The sequence below is a fragment of the Parasteatoda tepidariorum genome, chromosome 6 (assembly GCF_043381705.1).
Source record: "Parasteatoda tepidariorum isolate YZ-2023 chromosome 6, CAS_Ptep_4.0, whole genome shotgun sequence".
In the NCBI taxonomy this organism is placed as follows: Eukaryota; Metazoa; Arthropoda; class Arachnida; order Araneae; family Theridiidae; genus Parasteatoda; species Parasteatoda tepidariorum.
Genome location: NC_092209.1, coordinates 57,368,810 through 57,389,014, shown reverse-complemented (window position 1 = coordinate 57,389,014; position 20,205 = coordinate 57,368,810). Strand labels below are relative to the sequence as shown.

The following is a 20,205-nucleotide window of genomic DNA, read 5'->3' as shown; positions in this document are numbered from 1 at the left end:
GGTTATTGAATGTTTATTCTAAATATAATTGTATCATGTATGATACAATATTCAGTAAACAATTAAAAAATTTCGTTTTAGACAGATTTATTATTTATTTTTGCCATTCACTAATTATATTTCAAAGTTGATGTTTATAAATACATAAAAATATTTACTAAATTTGATCATTTCTAGCTATACAAAAAGGTGTTTTATAAAGTGATGTTTAAAAAAAAACCCGACATTGCTAAGTTCATCAAAATATATGCTTTATTTTTTATCAGAAGAGAAAAAATGTCTGTAAATCTTTTAGGTGATTCTTATGTATAAATTCTATTCTACAAGTGGCTGTTCCACTTGTTAGATTAATGAATTCAAAATTTCATAAAAATGTGTAGCCAGATATGTATGATATATTGAAAAATATTTTTCTTTTATTTTCTTAAAGCTTTTATTTATCTTGCTAAAAAATATTCATATTTTTCTTGTTTGAGCACAAATCTTAACAAGATTGTTATTTTAAAATGTTTTCAGCTCTACCTCCTGATACCCTTATTGGACATAGAGAACGTTTTTTAAAACAATTCAAAAGGTGAGTGAAATTTTTTTCCCTTTGTTATTTTTAAAACTATTTATATTTTAATGCATATCCAAAATTCCTGCTTTGCAGTCTAAAATGTTAATTGAAAATGAAAATAATGTATAATAATTCTTAATTATTATATCAATTATTTCTCTTTAAATCCTCGTTACTATTTTAACATAAATATAACAATTATATTTTCAAGAAGAAAAAGAATTATAATAATTTTTTATTGGTTTACTTTATCATTTTTTTTTGCATTTTACCATTAGTCTATAGATATATTCAATTAAAAACAATAATAGCTACTACTTAAAATTTCTTAAAATACACCAATAAATGTATTGTAATAATATTGGTGAATCTTAAAACAAATTTCATAAACTAATTAAATATTGCATTTCATTTTTGTTTTGTTTCTAAACTTATTTTACTAGTTTATTTCTTTGTTCAGAAAGTAAACATAGTTGCTAGTCTAATTTTTGTTTTATTTGAATATTTAAATTTTAGCTCTAGCATCAGAACCATCTTTTTTAAATATTTGTGTGTATCATTAATGTCAAACATCACAAACATAAATTATTTTATTTTGCCTTTGCTGCTGGTTAAAATCTTCGTAATTGATCTTTTGCAAGAATTAGTTTATTATCGAAGTTTTTTTCTTTTCTTTTTTTCTTTGTAAAAATGATTATGTGATCACCATCATCAGAGGGAGTAAAACAAAATTATTTTAAAATGTTTTCTCCCAAACAATTATTATTATTCAGGGGTCTGTCCAGGCCAAATTTACAACCGTTTACCGGTACCTTTGCAAATTCAACTTCAGGAAAAATGGTAGTTTCACAAAATACTTTTTCTTAAAATTTTATTTTTGTATCCCGTAAAAAAAGATAAATCCATATTTTTACCATATGTTTGTGTTGATTTTTTAATATAATTTTTAATTTTCACAAATTATGTCTAAATTTTCCCAAAATAGGTACCTCTCAGAAAAACCTAGACAGACCCTTGTTATTGGTAAAAGCTTATGTTATTAAGAAAAATAGTAATAAAAATTTCAAATTTAAGCAACTAGAACAATCAAATGCAGTTTTTTCAAAAGATTTAGTAAAGATATTAATGAAAATACTTATTTCAATATTTTATAAAAGCTTACTTTTCAACATTTTGGTATTGTTTATTTTTAAATTATACTCAGATATTATTGTCAAAATCATTATCTTTTCAAAAAAAAAAAAAAAAAAAAAAAAAAAAAAAAAAAAAAAAAAAAAAAANAAAACAAAAAAAAAAAAAAAAAAAAAAAACTGTCTAAAGGAAACGTTTTAGTAATTTGTTAATTGAACCAAAAAGGAATTAATGAATAATTTGTGTTAAAGAAATTAAGTTATCTATTATTAAGGTAATTTTTAGTTAATTATCAAATTTTAAAAAAATAATTATAATAAATAGGTATAAATATGTTATGTTTACAGAAATGAGTCAAGTCATTCTAATTTTAACGATTGTTGCAGTATGTAAATTATCATTCAAATAAAAAAGTGGTTGTATTAACATCACAGAAAATGCAGCTATATTGAGAATAACTATGTTTACCACTTACTTCTTTTTTATTTTCTTTTTGTGTTCTTTACCCCAGTTTTAATTATTTATTTTGACAATTCACTCAAAATGAATTACTGTTATTTTTGATTTTTATATTAGTTGCTTTGATTTAAAATTATTATTGTGTGTATGTATATATATATATATATAGTAACATGAAATATTACTTAAGCTTTTTTCTTCAATAAACATAATTTTATAATTTCAGTCTGCAACAGTTTTATCTGAATGCTACTAATCTACAGTATTTTAAACATCTAATACATGTACCATTGCTTCCTGAGGTGAGTCTGCTGTAATTTATATTTATTGTTTCATCCTCTTGTATTTTTTATGAATAGAAAAAAGATAGTTATTTTGAAAGATAACAGGGTAAAATAAAATGATGAAAAAATATTTTAATTGCTTTTAAAAATAATTTTTCCTAAATGCAAAATATTATGTGCATAATTAAAATAATAAATTAAAAATATATTTTGCATCTTTATAAATATAATGTGCAAAAGTCTCTTTTATTTGTGATATTTTTAGTTAATGTGAAGTATGTTTTGTTGAGAAGAGAGGCAAGTAAGATAAAAATGCAATCTGATTAAAACAGAGAAAAGAGATATGAATAAATAAACAGTCCTCCATTATAATTGAAATTGTATTACTTAAAATCAGTCTTGATGATTGTGCCAAAGTATATTCCTAATACACTAATAAATAATCGTGTCATGATCCTTAATCAGCCAGAACAAATGAATTAAATATAATAAATAAACGTAAATGATTTAAAGTTTTTGTGCTTCTCTTTTAATTAAATATTTAAATTGACTGCTATCTATATTCATTTTTGCAGTTCTTTGTTTTTATAATGTTTATTATTATTCAAAGTGATGTTTTGTAATTAAATGATTGCTCAATATTATCATAAAATAGTATCCTCATTTGCATAAAATTTTATCATAATTTTCGTCTGTTTTTCCGTTTTTCTGATGATTTATCTTTTTGAAGCACCATAATGAAATTAGTTTTGTATCTGTACATTCATCTTTTAATACATTTTATGCAAAATCAGGTTTTCTCACTGTTTGAAATGAAAATAAACAAAATAAGTATTTGAAATTAAAAAGTAATATTGGGAGGGGGGATTTTCTTAGTGTTGTTTGATATCTTTGACTGAAAGCATTAAACATATTTTTATATCAACTTAATAAAATAAATCAAAATTTAAACAATAGCTTAATGTGAGAAATTGGAATGTCTTATAACAAGCTTTTTTTCATAACAAAAATTTGTGAGCCACATTTTCCAAAATTTTTATGGTGGTAACAGAACAATATTGGCTTATAAATCTTATTTTTAAAATAGTAGTTTCTAAATAAAGTTGTATAGATTTACACAGTGATCATCCTAATATAACCAGAAAATAACTCTATGAAAGAATTGTTTAGTGAGTGTAAAGTTAAGGTTAAATGTATTTAAGAAATCTTAACTTAATAAAAATTGTTGGTATCTTTTTGTTGTATCGTTAGTATGACAATTGTTGGTATTATATCTTTTAATAAAATAGTTTTGGCCTTTAAAGGAACTATGTTGTGCTTTGAGAAACAACAATAGTTACTGAGTAGTCATGGTATGAGCAAATGGTTAAGGCCCTCTTATATTTTACTTAAGTATCTGTTGTATAATCATGCTTTTTTTTGTTTAAAAATTTTAATTTAATTTTAAATAAATGAATGTAATTTCTTTGATGTTTATACTGTAAGCCAGCTGAGAATAAATGATTCTGTGTAATTGTATTGTAAGTAGGAATCTTATCACAGTATTTTTTTTAAAAAAAGTTTCATGATAAAAAAAAACCTTTTAGTGTGTTCATATATTTAAAAAATTTTAAATTTTTGAAGCAATTATTGTTATTATTTTTTTACAGAACCCTCCAAATTTTTTGATTGCGTCTGATTTGAGTGCTCACGTGAGTCCAGTAGTTATATTGCCTCCTCACACGGATACGCCTGAGAATGAGACCGTAGATATGAACTTAGTTGATACCACCGTGCCAAAAGTAGCTGTAAGTAAATAAATTAATTTCTTGTTGATTATTGATTGCTTATGAGTTACTCCTATATGAATTAGTTCATCATTTTTCTTTTAGTCCTTAAAACTTTAATAAATATACAAGATGTGCCAAAAATTAGACAAAATTTAAAAATTCATTTCTGTTTCCTATAGGAAGATTAAAATAGAACTAAAGTATTTTTATCCAAATAATTGATCTTTATTTGTATACATAACAAGATATGAAGAAAATATAATAATACATCAATACAAGACAGCTTAAAAAATAAAAAATTTGATTTTTTAAAAAATTATCACTGATACTTATTTATTTACTTTTTATTCTAGAATATCCCATTATTTATTTAGGTTCCATTATTTCTACTTTTTATTTATAATCTATCTTATTTTTGTCCCTTGGAGGTTTGTCTTCTTTAGGTAAACATAGGCCTGTATTCAGAAACCTTGTTAATTGAGGTTTGAAGAAGCACATGCGTAGATAAATCTTATATCTGTTTTCAGAAACCATACTAAATTTGAAAAAGAACGATCATGCTTTGAAAGTGGCAACCTTGAATTCCAAGATCTGTAGAATGGTCGGAGACCTGACTAATGTCATCAAGAGGCAGAATGGATTATTATCAATTTGAAAATAACATTTTAAGCATACTAAACTAATTTTTTAGATAGGTTTCACTAAAAAAATAGTTCTAGATTACTAAGAAATGGACTAAGGACTTAATGAGCATTGCTCATAATCCTTCTGCCATTGTATGCAAAATTATAACAAAATTATATATATACAAAATTATAACTTAATCATAAATACCCTTCCCCCTTAAGTGTTTTCATAATATTTTAATGGTCCCAAAATTTCATTATAGTTATGCCACTTTTGGTTTTATAATTTCTAAAACCTTTTATAAAATTAAGTTACTATTGAAATAGAATTAAACCTTGCAAGCTAGGATTTTTCCAATTTTAAAAACAAATTTTAAGTAATAATTTGGCTTTAATATCCAATAATCATGTAAGTCAACTAAATTCTAATACATATTTTGCATTAATCAATATAAAATTTGTTGAAATATGGCTGACTTAGTACCTTTACTTTAAACATACATTTTTAATTGTTTATGATTGTATTTTTTATTTTATCTTGTTATTTTTTTTTTGAAAGTGAAACAATAAGTAATTATAATTTATAATTTTTTAAACAATAATTTTGATTTTATTATTATGTGTTTATAAATAACTAGTTTACATCATTTTGTAAAAAAAAAATAAAAAAAAACTTTATTGACATTAAGTCGCCAACATTTTTAGTGTTTAAATTCTTACAACTTCTCTTTCTTTAATTTCCCCTCTCCTAGGAATATTTTGAATTTCCTGTGCGATGTTTTTGAACTGAATGTCGTCAAACTTAATATTTCTTGAGTTCAATAAAAATCTGCTGGATTTACAGTGGGCATAGTTGCTAAGCTCATGGTGGACGTCAATTGCTGTTTTTTATTTGCAAACAGACAGTAACAGGCCTCGACATAAGAAGATTGATGCTGAAAAATAATTATCATAGCCATTATGCTGTTTGCAGAGTAAAGCTTAAAAAATCTCCTCCTTAGCCCAACCACATTTGGTTTTATGCCTGGGGCTAATTTAACCCCCCCCCCCTCCAAAAAAAATGCAAGTCCTTGCAAAAATAAATATATTAAATAATTTTGAGGATGCAGTATTAATCCCTAAATTCTTAAACTTAAGGATGGTTTCTAAATACAGGCCATAGCTACAATAAGCCCCATTGATTTTTCCCCTTTTAAAAAAATATATATATATTTTGTCAATAATGTTGTTTAATTTGAGTATGTGAATGCACTTCATCTATTTGTTCAAAAGTTGGGTCTTGGATTTTTAAATTTGTTAAAGATTTTTAAATATTTTTGCTTCTATTATCACACAGAATTCAATCATTTCCTGTAATCGCTGCTACTATATTTTCTAAAGTTCATTGTAAAATTTGAAAGGAAATTAATAAGCTATTTAAAATTATTTATATATTTTAATTCATTAGGCAAGTCCAGATGTTTTAGAGGGAGTGTTTAGTCATCGAAATTCTGTTGATTATCCGAGAAATGGGTCAAGCTCTCCTGACACTATGAGTGAAAAGTAATTTTTTTAACCTAATTATTTTTATATAAATATATGTTGTAAGTAATAATTCTCATTATATTATTTAATTCTTTTTGTAAATTATTTTTTAATTTGCTTAATTTATTAAGTATATATTTTTTTTCTTGTTCCAGAGATCAATTAATCGAAAGATTGCAAAGAGAAATTGAATTATTAAGGATGGATTTACAAAGGAATAAAATTGAAGTACATGACTTTGTTGAAACATTATTATTAAAAATTATTTATTAAAAAATACAATATTTGCTTGTTTCTGTAAAAGATATAAAAAAATTAGAAAATTGTGTAACATTCTATATTTTCTCTAATATGTTAGCCATTCATAAATTTAAAATGTTTTAATTTTTTCCTCTCACTCTTTAATGTTGTGACGTTTATTTTTTTAAAAAATAAATAAAAGAAAGTTCATGTAAATTTTAAAATTGCCTTTGAGTTTTGAACTTTTGATAAAAAAAAATTGCATTAGAGTTATAAATATATATAAATCAACATTGGTCAACAAGTACTTTGCATGCTAGAATTTGCATTCAATGGCTTTCAGTGTGGCATATATGCCCAAATTTAATGATTTTCTTATTTTACTGAATTTTTATTTATTAATTTATTTTAAAAATCTATCTACATTTATAATGGTTATGGGAATTGTTTTAAGTTTGGGAAAAAAATTCCATTGTTGTTCAGTGCCTTAGAGGTTTATAAAATTTTTTTATTTCTTATTAAATTAAGTGGTCATTTTTTTACTAACCATTTTTCTCAAGAGAAGATATAGTGAGCTATATCTTCCAGAAACTAGATATAGTGAGCATAAAAATCTTCTGAATCGAAAAACATTATTGAGTTATCTAGTGAATACTTAAAAAAAAAACTTTAACATTAAACAAAAGTTTTTTCATTTAAATAATGAAAAAAAATCCAACATTTTATTTTTTCATCTTAGAAAAATGTATTCAGCCAGAAAATTTTGATCTGTAGGATAATATTGCAATTTTTAATAAGCTTTGCTGAATGATTGGGAAGATGTCTTTCTGTGACAGTAGTTAGTTGTTGAAAAATGAGGAGTGGGTTGGATACTCAGGTGCAATTCATTTAGTCAATGTCAAAACTTTTAAGAATTAAATCTAGCGAGGCTGTCAAAAAATAGGAAAAATAATGAAGTGAGGAAAGCATGCAACAACAATGTGAAAAAGGATGTGTATGAATTTTATTTTTAATTTGTTTTAGAATAGAAGGAGAATGACATTTGCTTTGAAGAGGCAACTTAATAAAAAAAGAATTTTTATTTTATTTTAAACATTCCTTTATTAAGCCACATTAAGTCATCCAAAACAATTTACAACCTCTTCCAAACAAACACCAGTCTCGTTCTGTTCTAAAACAAAATAAAAATCTCATGCAAAATTTTTTGATATTGTTGCATGCTTTCCTCATTTCATTATTTTCCTTGTTTTTGTCAGCCTCACTAGATTTTATTCTTAAAAGACCTGACAGTCAGCAAAGTGTTAAGCTTAAGAAAGTTATTTTGAAATCTTAGAACCTAATTTTTTTCTAACAACTTTAAATATTAAGTAATTTAAATTTTCATTCTACTTTTTATTTCCTTTTATCATTAAGCTCATTTATCTGTTATTCTTATGGATCTGTTTTCTAATTTATTTCTATCGATATTTGTTTTTATTGCACAAATAGAATATTAGATTTTTTTAAATTGTGGTATGGTAAGAGTGTAAAGGCTTGCATAAGATTATTTCTGCCATAAGTTGCTCTCAGAGTTAGACAAGTCTGTTTAAGTTCATCTTAAAATTTTTAAATTCGAAATTTTTTTTTAAACATTTGCGTCATATTTTCTGTATTCCTCTAAAAATTTTTATTTATTTATTTAGTATGAAAGGAAAATTGATGATTTCAAACGTCAGTTTGTTAATCTGGAAGCTCATATTTCTGAGCAAGAGCAAATTATAAGAAGTTTGAGAGAAGTAAGTTACTATAATTGAGTTCATATTTGTCTTCCTAATTTAATTCACAAGTTTTATACGTACATGTTTATATTCAATTTAGGAAAATGAGAATATGAAACAGAGTGTGTCTTCAGAAGAAGTATCATCTGAAGTTGTCCTAAAGCTCCAGGAAGCTGAAAGTCAGTATTTTCTCTAGTTTTTTTTTCTTATTAATAAGTGTCTATTATCTCCAGTGAGCTATCCCTTTCGTACCCCAAAAAACTACTTATGCAGTTCCTTTTCGATTACTTCACTGGTTTACTGATACTAAAACATCATAGTCTAGTATTTTCATTTAAGCAATATTCTCATAGATAGACCAAATCTGCTTGGTGTTTCAACAGTGCCTCCCAGGTACTATTGTTCCTGTTAAGACATTAATACAAATTAGCAGTCCAGGCTAATTCTTATTATATGTCTTAAATTATGGAAAACAGCAGTGCATATAAAAGTTAATTTAAGTATTGATATTACCCCTGTATATGAAAATATACTGAACTTATCAAGTAAGAAAATAATCCTTTTTTTAAAAAATATATATTTAAATCAAGAAAAATTATCTCAATATATCATAATTGTGATATATTGACGTTTGCCACATACAACTATTGCATAGTAGGGATAAAATTTAAAAGAAGAAATAAAATTTAGCTGATAGTCAATTTTTGATAAGATGCTTGTGATATTTATTTATTTATTTTTTGTTAATGCTTGGATATACAAATAACCCTTGCATTGTCAAAATACCGATTACTTTAAACTTATGATAGTCATTTTCAAGTTGTAATTGAGACGTCAAATTTGTAAAAATAGGTCGACGCAAATTAAGACAATGCTTAAAGCTCTTTTTTTGACACTTATATATGAAACTTGCTCATAAAAGACCAAAATTCTGTGACTTATTTATCTTTTCCAAGTGTGCATCACTTCTTATGCCACAGGCTTAAAATCTGCATTGCAGTTGGTGGAAGATCTTTTGAGCAATTTCTTTTAGTATCTCTTTGAGCAATTCTATGTACATCAATTACATCTTTTTCTTTTGAGCAATTTCTTTGTACATCAATCATATTCCTGTAAATAAAAGATTTTTGAAGCATCTTTTCCCTTTCTTGTGTTGATTCTTTAAAAGTGACAGTGGAAAACTACCTCTAACTTCTGCTTGTGTTATCATACATCCTATGTGGAATATTGCTCATATTGATGCGTCCTATCCTATCTCCCAATAAATTTTTGCTGTCTTGTTCAGACTCATTGATGCATGCAGTCATTGATTTATCGAACTCAAAGGAAGAATTTTAGTTATGCTCTATAAGCTTCTACTTGAATAATTCTGTACTATAGATCTTTAAAAAAGCATGGATATCTATGTACAATAAATATTCAAAATTCTTAAGTGACTACTGGTAAATTCTAATTTTTGATTACTGGTTCATGTTACAGTTCTTCTGCTCAAATGTAAATCCAGTTAATTCTATATTATACAGTAATTGTAAAAAAATTTTAAACTTCAAAAATGCCGTAAGATACTATCATTCATTCAGTCTTTAAATAATTTATTCTGTGTAAATGTATTGAATCTTTCTCTAAAATGTATTTTTGTAATCTTTAGAGAAAGCTAAAATGCAAGAAGATAAATTCATAAAAATGAAAGAAGTGTATAGTAAACTTCGTGAAGAACACATTAATCTATTAAGAGGGGTAAGTGATCTTTTCATCTTTTGTGAATATTTAGATGGCTATTATAATTTTTACTTATTATTTCAATCACATCTTTCAGAAAGCTGAAGCAGATAAACAGAACTCAGTATTAAAGTCTTCAGTAGATTCTATAGAAATTGAAAAACAAGTAAGCAAGTGCTAGCAATTTTTTTTAAAGAAAAATACTTCTTCAATTTGACAATTTTATTATTATAATAAATTAAGAACTTTTTTTCTTTATAATTGAACTATTTTTGTATTTTAACCTAGCAGTTGGTTAAAAACTTAGTTAAATCTATTGAAATATAATTATCATCTCATTTTGTCTGTATTTTGTTTTCATGCAAAATGAAATAGGATTTGCGATGTATATTTTAAGTTGCATATTCTTTCCGATAACTATTTAGTATTTTCTTTTAATACAAATTATTTTTATATGCATTAATAAGTGGTTAATTATTTATAAATATTATATTAATAAGTTTACTGATTTAAATATAAATCTTATATGTATATATGATGCAGTCTATGCTCTTTAGTATGTCCTCCTTTTAATGCAACAATTCCATTATTACAACCGCTACATGTCGTCTCGTTTGTTGTTCTATTGATGCAATGTTATTTTAATGCCCATTAGAATGTCTTAACTAAATCATTCATTCCAATATAATGACCAAAATTGTGTTTTATTTTCTTTAATTCCCTGAAAATTACTCCACAAACATACTACTCCAAAAACATTTTAGCACTCTTAAAACTATCATTTTTTTTTTCATTGACAATGAGTCAATGCATAACAAAGTCTTGAGATAATTACTCAAACCACTATGCTTTTGATGTTACCTCTCAATAAGCATGAGAGATCTTGAATTCTCTATGAATGAAGAAAAAGTCGTAGGGCCACCTATTCTTAACCTACGAGGTCCTGGATATAATCTATGGTCAAAATAATTGTGAAATGTTAATTACCTACTATTATTGAGAATTTGAAGTGTATATTGCACCATCATTTAGAATTCGTAGTTTTCCATATAAGCACAAACTTTCAAATTTTTTTTTTTAAAGAATTCAATATATCATCAATCATATTTTTTGGCTTGAAAATTGTATTCAGTTTTTTTGTGTAAAATATTGTAAAAGGTGGTTTGTTTTGAAGTTAAATAATGTGGTATTATTTACATTCTTCTTGATTTAAGTTTTGCTCAATTTTCTGGATGTATGTTATAACCAGTATTAAGCTATGTGCTTAGAGTGGGAATGAAATAAATTTTTTTTTGAGGAAATGGATAGAAAAACAACATCAAAATCTGAAATTGCTAAATTGCAAGATCCTGAAAAGCATTTTGTTCACAATAATTAAAAATCGTGATGTAATTTTAAAGGAAGAAGAACAAACTTGTAATTTCACGCCATCATTTTTGTGAAGTTAAACTTCAAAATCTTGCAAAAGCACTTAATGATTAGCTGAAGTTTGTATGCAATATTAACAAATGTCCTTAGAAAAACATTTATGGAATTTTTAACCAATAATATACTATATTAAATAATATTAGTACTTTTAATAACTACATATTAGTCAGTTTCATAATTCTATTTAAAGTGTCAAATGTTTTTGCTGAAATAAATTTAGTATCTATAAATTATAATAAATAGTTTCACTAATTTTATGTAGTCATGATATAGCAACCTCACATTATAATGTCCATTTCCGTTTGGACCGTATGGTTCATTATATTCTTTAGAATCCCAATTATTTTTCATCAGTGAGATTTGTGACTTTTCAAAAAATTAAAATCAACAAATAGATATTACATTGAAAGTATACAAATAATACACAATGAAGACATATTTTAAAAAAAATGTGGGGCAGCACATTGGATGAGAAATTTTAAATCAATACAGTAATAATTCTTTTTTTAACTATTGCAATCTAAAGTTTAAATATCTAGGACTTCTGATTTTCTAAGTGATTTATTTATTCATTTATTATTATTATTATTATTTCTTTACTAATATTTGCATTTTTTTTGTAAAGAATTTGTCCCAAAGAGTTGTAGAGCTTATTTCATCCCAAAAAATGGAGCAAGAGAAGATGCAAAAGTCATCTAGTTGTGAAAAGGAGCTCAATGCTTTGTTAATGGAAAAAGCAGACTTGGAAGAAAAGAATCAGGTAAATGAGAGTTAATTCAAGATTTTTTGTTTAATTTAATCATTTGCAAGAACTTTGAATTTCATTATCAGGGTCATAATTTTTTTAAAAATTTTTTTTAATAATGAAGCTACTTCATCTTTAATATAGACACTTTTTTGTCTTTGAAAAATCTTCTACTAAAGACCATCGACTCTAATCCAATTGTTAAAAATATACAGAAACAGGTGGGGAGATTAATTATCATTAATGATTATAGAAAAATGCTGAATAAGAAGAACCAATTGCATCAGTCTGTAACTCTTTATGCAGCAATGCTTTGTAGAAAATAAATTACTTTATTGATATGAAATGGTCCTTCTCTAAATAAATAGTAAAGTAGAAATCAATTTTAGGTATTATCGTTAAGTACCGAACAAGAATCCAGATTTGACTAAGCCCCCACCCATACTTTCAACACAAGTATTAACTAGTGATCTAAACTGAATAAGGTTCCATTTACCTTCCACATCTAGAGTTAAATTATATAGATGCACACTGCATGTGGAAACATCTGTGTAAATTTTTACATTTTATGGGTTCTTTTTTAAATTAACAAGATTATCCAAACAATTTAAAAAATCAAGTAACAAAATTTGAATACTTACGATTTGAAAGTTACGCATCGCCATTCGAATTTGGTTAATTTAAAAATCAAACGATGTGATTTGTATTCACATGTGTTTAAAATTCAATATTGCTATTCTGTTTACACGCATCTTTAAAATTTAATATTGCAATTTGTATTCAGATGAATTTAAAGTCAAGCATCATAATTCACATTCGGGCGATTTCAGCTACATCATGATTCACATTCAGGAGAGTTCAGCCACTTCATTTGAGGGCTTTTTTTTTAAAAATTCCAATTAGTAAAGGTTGCAAATTAATATATTGTCTCCATTCTTTATTAGAGAATTTTTAATTGCTTTTGATGATGCTATTGTAATAGTTTGAAATATAAGAGTAAAGTTGAAAATTAAATTAAAGTAACATTTTTTGTTGGCAATCATTAGTTTTGCTTATTATATAATTTTACTTTTTAATTAAATCAAGTAACATTTTTGCTTTATAAATATGTTTGATTTTTTTTTTTAAAATTTGCATTTTTCCCTTGTTACCATTAATTTCTCCACTTTGTGGTGATTTTTACTAAACTTTGGTTGGTATTTTACGGTATTGTAAATTCCAGGCTAGAATCTGAATATATACTATTTAAATTATGAGAATTCAAATGTAATAATGTTTCATGTGTTAGACATAGTTTGTAAGCTTTTTTTTTTAAACAATTATTAATTTTTTCCCATTTTTCTTTGATCTTGTTTCATCATTAAAGTTTATTTCATAAATTAGCAAAATTGTAGAAATTTGAATCAGTCTTACACATTGTAGGTAGGTATACAGGGTGGTGCTGAGTCGAGTGACACAATTGAAATTTAAATATTGTGCATCCGTAATTGGTTTAGCGTGACAGGTTACTGGAAGAGAAAAGAATGCAAAATGATATGGTCAGTCATATTGGATCACAGAGCATCATGGTACCTCAATTTGTAGTTATAACAAAACTGTATCTGTGACAGAAATGCGAAATTTTTTTAGGCAACACTTTAAAGTTGGTCAGCATGGCACATACAGTTTTGAAAAATCTGTAGGCATGTTCTAAATTTTTAACAAGCCAATGTTGACAAAGTTGCGATAATTGATAATAGGACCTATCATCAGTTTAAATTAAAGCCATCTTTCCAACATTATTTCCAAGAAATAAACTTTTGAATGTTGGTCATTTAGTTGCATTTTCCAGCGTGCTTATAGACTACACTACTTTCATTTTTCCTGTTTCCATTTGTTAATATGTGTCTGTTTTGAAGGAATTGATTTGGTTGATGCCACTATGTACAATCCACAAAAATTTAATTAATATTATTCCAAATTAAATCTGTTACAAAAGAAGTTTCTTTCTATTAAAGAAAATATTTATTTGCATTAAAAAATTCAAAAGGCATAGAAAATTGAAAAGTAATTTAAACCTGATATGGCATGCTTTATAGTTAAACTAATGTAGAAGAGTTATTCTTTATTTATTTAAATATCTATGGTAAATTAATCAGTTTCATTTTTACTGTTCTTGGCGTTATTCAGGTTGTAATGTATTTTTCAATCTCATAAGTATTTACTTATTTTTTTAAATTCTAGAATTACAAGGATGAGCTTTCTATTGTACAGTCAAAGTCTTCTTCCTTAGAAAAAGAGTTGAGTGCTATTCATGAAACTGTTAAAGATCTTGATTCAAAACTGAAAGACGCACAAGTCCATTATAAATTGTTAGAAGATACCAATAAATCTGAGTCCCAGAAAAAGTTTTCCTATTTAGGTAAGTGTTGTATTTAAATTTGGATATTTTTCTAATCAATTATTAAAAAAAATATTTCTGTATTGTTTGAATTTCACTATTTTGCTGGGGCATTACAACCAATTTTAAAAATTTTTGGTGACTTCCCAGAGTTTGAAATTTGACTTTCTTTCATTTTCCATTCTAATGTGTTAAAATTTTTATAAGTGTTATATTTCTTCTTTAATTAGTTAAATAAATGTTTCTGTTAAAAAAATTTCTTTCATCCTATAGCTTTATCTTGTATATAAGCAGAATTTTTTTCTTGTGTTTTAAAATTATGGGTAAGCCTGTATCAGGAATAAAGCTACCATGAAAACCTTGCCAGTGCAAAACTCATTACTACTGACTGGCGCTTTGTACTTTTTAGATACTCTTGGTATGTTAAAGAATAAGTTTGTATGAAGCTATAACCCATCTCTAAACTACTTTAATGTTTGTATTACTCATTCTCCTTCAGTGGTTTGTATTGACCAAAATAAATGTCTTTTGAGTTGCTATCTATGAGGAAGAATCTCATAGTTGACATTTTTTTATTTTTTATTTTATTTAAACGACTTAAAACTCCTCATGCACCACAAAGTATAGCATGAGGCTTACAGTTGTAAGTAAAAAACAAAAGGAGAAAAATTTACAAATTTACATTAAAAACAAAATTCCGCAAGGCCGCAAGACTTTCAATACTTTTGACCAGTTCTGATAAGACAGGTGGCCAACAAATTGAAAGACGTCTCAAATCAGTCTTTAAATTCATTCGGGCACTCGCATAGAGACTACAGTGAAGAAGAATATGTTCAGCATCTTCATCAGCATCACCGCAAGCACAAATTCCACTGGTCTGCAGATGGAAACGAAATAAATATCTCTTAAAATTTCCATGGTTTGTTAAAATTTGGGTCAATTTAAAATCAATAGTTGACATTCAACATCATAATTTTGAAATATTTTCAAATCTTTTTCTACATTATAATTTTAAAAATGTTTGTTTGTCATAAAATTTTGAATTTGCTTAAGTTTGATTAAATACATGTAATCTAATTTTTGCAAATTCAAAATTTGATAACAGTAAAGTTTAAGTTTGATTCATTATAGAAGGAAGTTAAAAACAGTTAACAGGAAAATAAATTTTGAATATTTTTTTTAGCTTCAGTTATATTTGATGAATACATGTAATATATGACTTGAAATATATAGGGGGTCCAAAAAAAGTGAAAGCTGTTAATTATGTCAAAATCATGTGTATCAGGTCGAAAATTTAAAAATATACATATGAAATATTTTAAGAAGATGCAATCAATGATATTTAACTTTTCTCTTTGCTTATGAGAAAGGGCACATATTCAAAATTTTATAAACCTCATTCTTTATTTTACATTTGGATTTTCCAAGAAAAGTTTTATAGTTTGACTTAAATTTCTGCATTTTGGTGCATAATTAGCTCTTTAATCATTAAATAAAAATAAGATACAAATAGTTAGAAATGCAGACATCTCGACCTATCGAATAACATCAAATGCAAGCCCCACCTCCTGAGACTAGGGTATTTCAAGGGTATGTTATTGCACATTTTCTCAAGATATTTGACGGTTGCCATTCTATTTGGACACCCTGTATATTCCAATTACATAAACCATAATGTGGTTGATATGATTTTATTTGGAAATTTTAATTACCATTAATTTATTTGTACAAATACTTTAAACAATTCAACATGTTTCAAAATTTCTTCTAGATTGTGTTTTTAGAGAGTCTGAGCATATTATTCAAACTGCTGTAGATGATTTTGATAGACCTATTTTGGCAGTCAGTAATACCACTCCAGGTGAATTTTGTCTTTATTTTTTCGTACTTTAAAATTTTCAAATAACTTTATTAATTATTATATATTTTTTTTTAGAATACTTTTTGCAGCAGTTGGGTAATATAACAGTAACTACTGAGCAATTTGAAAACGCTTACTTGAAATTTTCTGATGATCCTGATGGTATTTATATTTTTGACTGAAAAGCAAATAACTAATTGTTCTCTTTTTGTATATTTTTAATTCAATAAAGCTCAAATCCAACTGTTTTTTGATAACATCTTCATAATATATCATGAGGAATTGTAATACAAAAATAAGGATTTAAAATACATTGTATTTATTATAAAATGATAAATTTTGTGTTTGAATATTTCAAATCAAAGATTTTTAAAGTTAGTGATAAAGTTGGCAAATTTATGATTAATAACATATTTGTTTATTAATTATTAGCCAAATATTAGTTCTTCGTATAAGGTGAAAAATAATCGAAGAATTGGTATTAATTAATACTTGGCAAATATGCACAAAACTAAAAAACCTCTACCAATACAATAAAATATAAGAATTTCTTTTTCATTGGGTTTTGATGTTTTATCAGATGACTTAGCATTATTTAACTAAGCAAAACTAATATTTAGAAATTTAATACATCAGAAAAAAAAAGGAACCTTAAGTAGGGCAACAAAATAAACACATGGCTTTAAACAGCTTTCAAAATATTTATTTGGTGATGCCATCCCAACATGTCATCTGATTTTATTTGTGCTTACATTATATAATCAGGGCTACAAGCTTTCTATGCTTTTTGGAAAAATTTCTTTCAGTGGTAGTTAAATTTAGGTTTTAATGTCTAATTCTTTGTTTTGTAAATTTCATTTAAAGTTATTTTCTTTACTACTCTCTACATGTAAACGATTTAAAAGTTACTATGAAACACCACTTTTTTTAACTTTCTTGTGGTAAGGCTTTTAAAAGGTTGGTAAAAATTACCGAAAATTCTGGAAACTTTAGTTTTTAGTTGTCTACTATTCTATAGGATTTTTTGTAAAAAGTGTGCAGTAGTTGGTAGCCCTGCATAATGAATCAAAGGTAAATAATAATTAAACTCCTGGTAATACGCGTCATTGATGCTAGCTATCTTTTAAATAATTATAAAAAAGTGACTATAATTTAAATAACAACAGCTTTCTGCTGTGAAATTTTTAAAACGTCTGTACCTTATATTATGAAGCTCATTCTGTGAGAAATCTATGCTTTTACTGATAAAATTTACAAACAATTTTGTTTTTTAATGTATTCAAATTATTTATATTTATTTTTCTATTAATAAAACGCAAATACTTTAATGAGAAAATTTTTTTTTGGTATTTAATAGGGTTGGAGAGCAGGTTAAGACTGCAACAAAGTTTCTTAAGATATTTTCCTTGAACAATGATTGTTCTTTTTCAAATTATATGGCCAAGCTATTTTTCCATTCTAATTTCCCTCATAAATCTAATTTTTTACATGAAATAATTTTAAGGAATTATCCGGATTTTTTTTCCTTTAATTTTAGCTGTTGAAGATGTTATACAATCTGCTGTTCCTTTTGCTCACTTGCTGTCCAATGTGTTGTTGGAAGGAAAGGCCACTTCAAATGCTTCTCCTAATATTGAACTAGGAGATGGTTAGTTATTAGTTTTGAGATAATCTTCAAACATTATACGTGTTATTTATTTATTCAGTTTTTGTTGTTTAAGGTTATAGTTCTTTGGAAATAAAAATTACTCTATTCCTTGTTCATTTTATAAGAAATTGCTCTCACTGTTCATTAAAATTATAATCATTGTACAACTTAATATATATTTATTATGCATATATATATATAACTTATAAAGTTGTGTTAGCTACAATTTTAAATTGTTTGCATTCTGTTTTTCAATACTTAAGCTATCAGTTTAGGGTTAACATTTCTAAACTACAAGTAAAACATCTATTTACAAACATTGTGATACTGAAACTTTTTCAAACTTATGTGCTAACAAACAAAGCTATACAATATTTATAGTAATTATTTGTTTTAATATTATATATATAAAAAAATAAAGTTTGATTTGATTGTATTTTCTTTTTAAGAATAACATTTTTTTAGTTGTTTTATTTTTAATTAACTCCTTTTTGTTTTCATAGAACTTGCTGTTTATTGTAAAAATATGGGTTTAGAAGGAGTCAACTTGTTTAAAGCTTTTCAAGATAAAGGTGAAACTATTTTTGTACTATTTATTAGTGTTATAACTCTTTTTGTCACTTACTATATTTTATAGAAAAGATAAATTATTTTCATAAAAAAGTTTACTCAATGAATTATGAAAAATGCCCTAGTCTCTTTCCGAAAAGCAGGATTCTTTTTAGAGTCTGCTTTCCATCGTATTCTATTAATTTAATTTTTCTATCGTATTCTATTTATTTTATTATCCTTTTTCTTTGTGATTGCTATAATCTTTTTATGATGCTTACAAAATTATTTAAAAAAGAAAATGAGAAACAAAAATTATTTTGATAAAAACTTAACTGTGGCTATAGAAACAATATTCACCCTTGTATTGTTAAAATAAAAGGAATTACATTTTTCTATATAGATTTTTCTATATTCATACCATTGAAAAAATGATGTATGTGCTTCGATAGATTTCAAAAGAGAGGTTTGAGAGCTATTACGGCAATAAAATTGCCAATTCAAAATATACCCAGTGCAAATAAGCTCAACTGTTTGTTTTTAAAAATATATTTGTCAAAAATTTTTTTTAAAAGATAAAAAGAATAATAAAATAGCTGAATTCAACTGTGCTGTTAAAAGGGAAAAGGACCCTATTTTCTTTAACTTGCTAATATTGTTAGCACTAAAATACAATTTTGGAAAATGGATAAAAATTTTTTTTTATTTTAATGTTATGTAGCATGTCATACAAAAATGCCAAATATATAAAAATCACCACTGTTAAATTTTTATTAAAAGGAGTTTTAGTATATGGAGTATCAGTTTAGGAAATACTTAAGAGACTGCAGTTTGTAAAATTAATATTATAAATAAATAATCTTTTACTCTTAAAAAGTAGAATGAATTTTCTAAAATATGCATAAAGCAGAATTCAGTTATCCTAAGGGAAAATTCAGCTTCAATTTGTATTCATAATTTTGAAATATTTTTGATTTTTACGTTTTATTAAAAACTCATCATTGTTGAAAATCATGATATTTTGTATTTCAAAATCAAAACTGGTCTAATTTTAAACTTAGAAAAAACTTGTTCAAATTAAATTAACTCAAAATTTGATTCAAAAAAGTTTAAGGTAGAAGCTTATTTTAATGTATGGAAATTTAATTATTTGCTTTTTAGTGTTAATAACATGACATCAATGGCAGCGGTTCCCAATGCAATTCACTACAGCTATGGAATCTGAGATAATCAAGCATCTTTTCCCATAACCCATAGTTAATAAGTAAAATAAAATTAGTAACTGTGAATATACTAACCAAAATAATATTAATAGTATAGAGATTATTTTGATCATATTTAATGTGAAGAATGAAATTTATTCAGTTATCATTTTACTAATAATAGATGATAAATTAATTGAACTTATGTTGTTTCATAATTATTTTACTATTACCATAAAAAGAGTCTTATGTTTTGTTTAAGAATAATTTATCCTTATTTCAAAATAATTGTACTAATTAAAATTTTTGTTTAAAAAAAATGAA

The 20,205-nt window shown here is 25.4% G+C and overlaps 1 protein-coding gene across 1 annotated transcript in view; it reads left to right on the top strand.

Moving 5' to 3' along the window:
* Window positions 1-20,205, top strand: part of LOC107456918 (Huntingtin interacting protein 1) — a 45,390-nt gene that overhangs the window by 7,699 nt on the left and 17,486 nt on the right. The window contains exons 9-23 of the mRNA XM_016074897.3: window positions 517-574; window positions 2,376-2,451; window positions 4,083-4,220; window positions 6,276-6,370; window positions 6,508-6,580; window positions 8,275-8,367; window positions 8,450-8,528; window positions 9,998-10,086; window positions 10,166-10,234; window positions 12,122-12,256; window positions 14,465-14,642; window positions 16,393-16,482; window positions 16,558-16,644; window positions 18,020-18,130; window positions 18,634-18,702. Coding sequence (XP_015930383.1) covers window positions 517-574; window positions 2,376-2,451; window positions 4,083-4,220; window positions 6,276-6,370; window positions 6,508-6,580; window positions 8,275-8,367; window positions 8,450-8,528; window positions 9,998-10,086; window positions 10,166-10,234; window positions 12,122-12,256; window positions 14,465-14,642; window positions 16,393-16,482; window positions 16,558-16,644; window positions 18,020-18,130; window positions 18,634-18,702 — 1,440 coding nt within the window. The remainder of the gene's footprint in view (window positions 1-516; window positions 575-2,375; window positions 2,452-4,082; window positions 4,221-6,275; window positions 6,371-6,507; window positions 6,581-8,274; window positions 8,368-8,449; window positions 8,529-9,997; window positions 10,087-10,165; window positions 10,235-12,121; window positions 12,257-14,464; window positions 14,643-16,392; window positions 16,483-16,557; window positions 16,645-18,019; window positions 18,131-18,633; window positions 18,703-20,205) is intronic.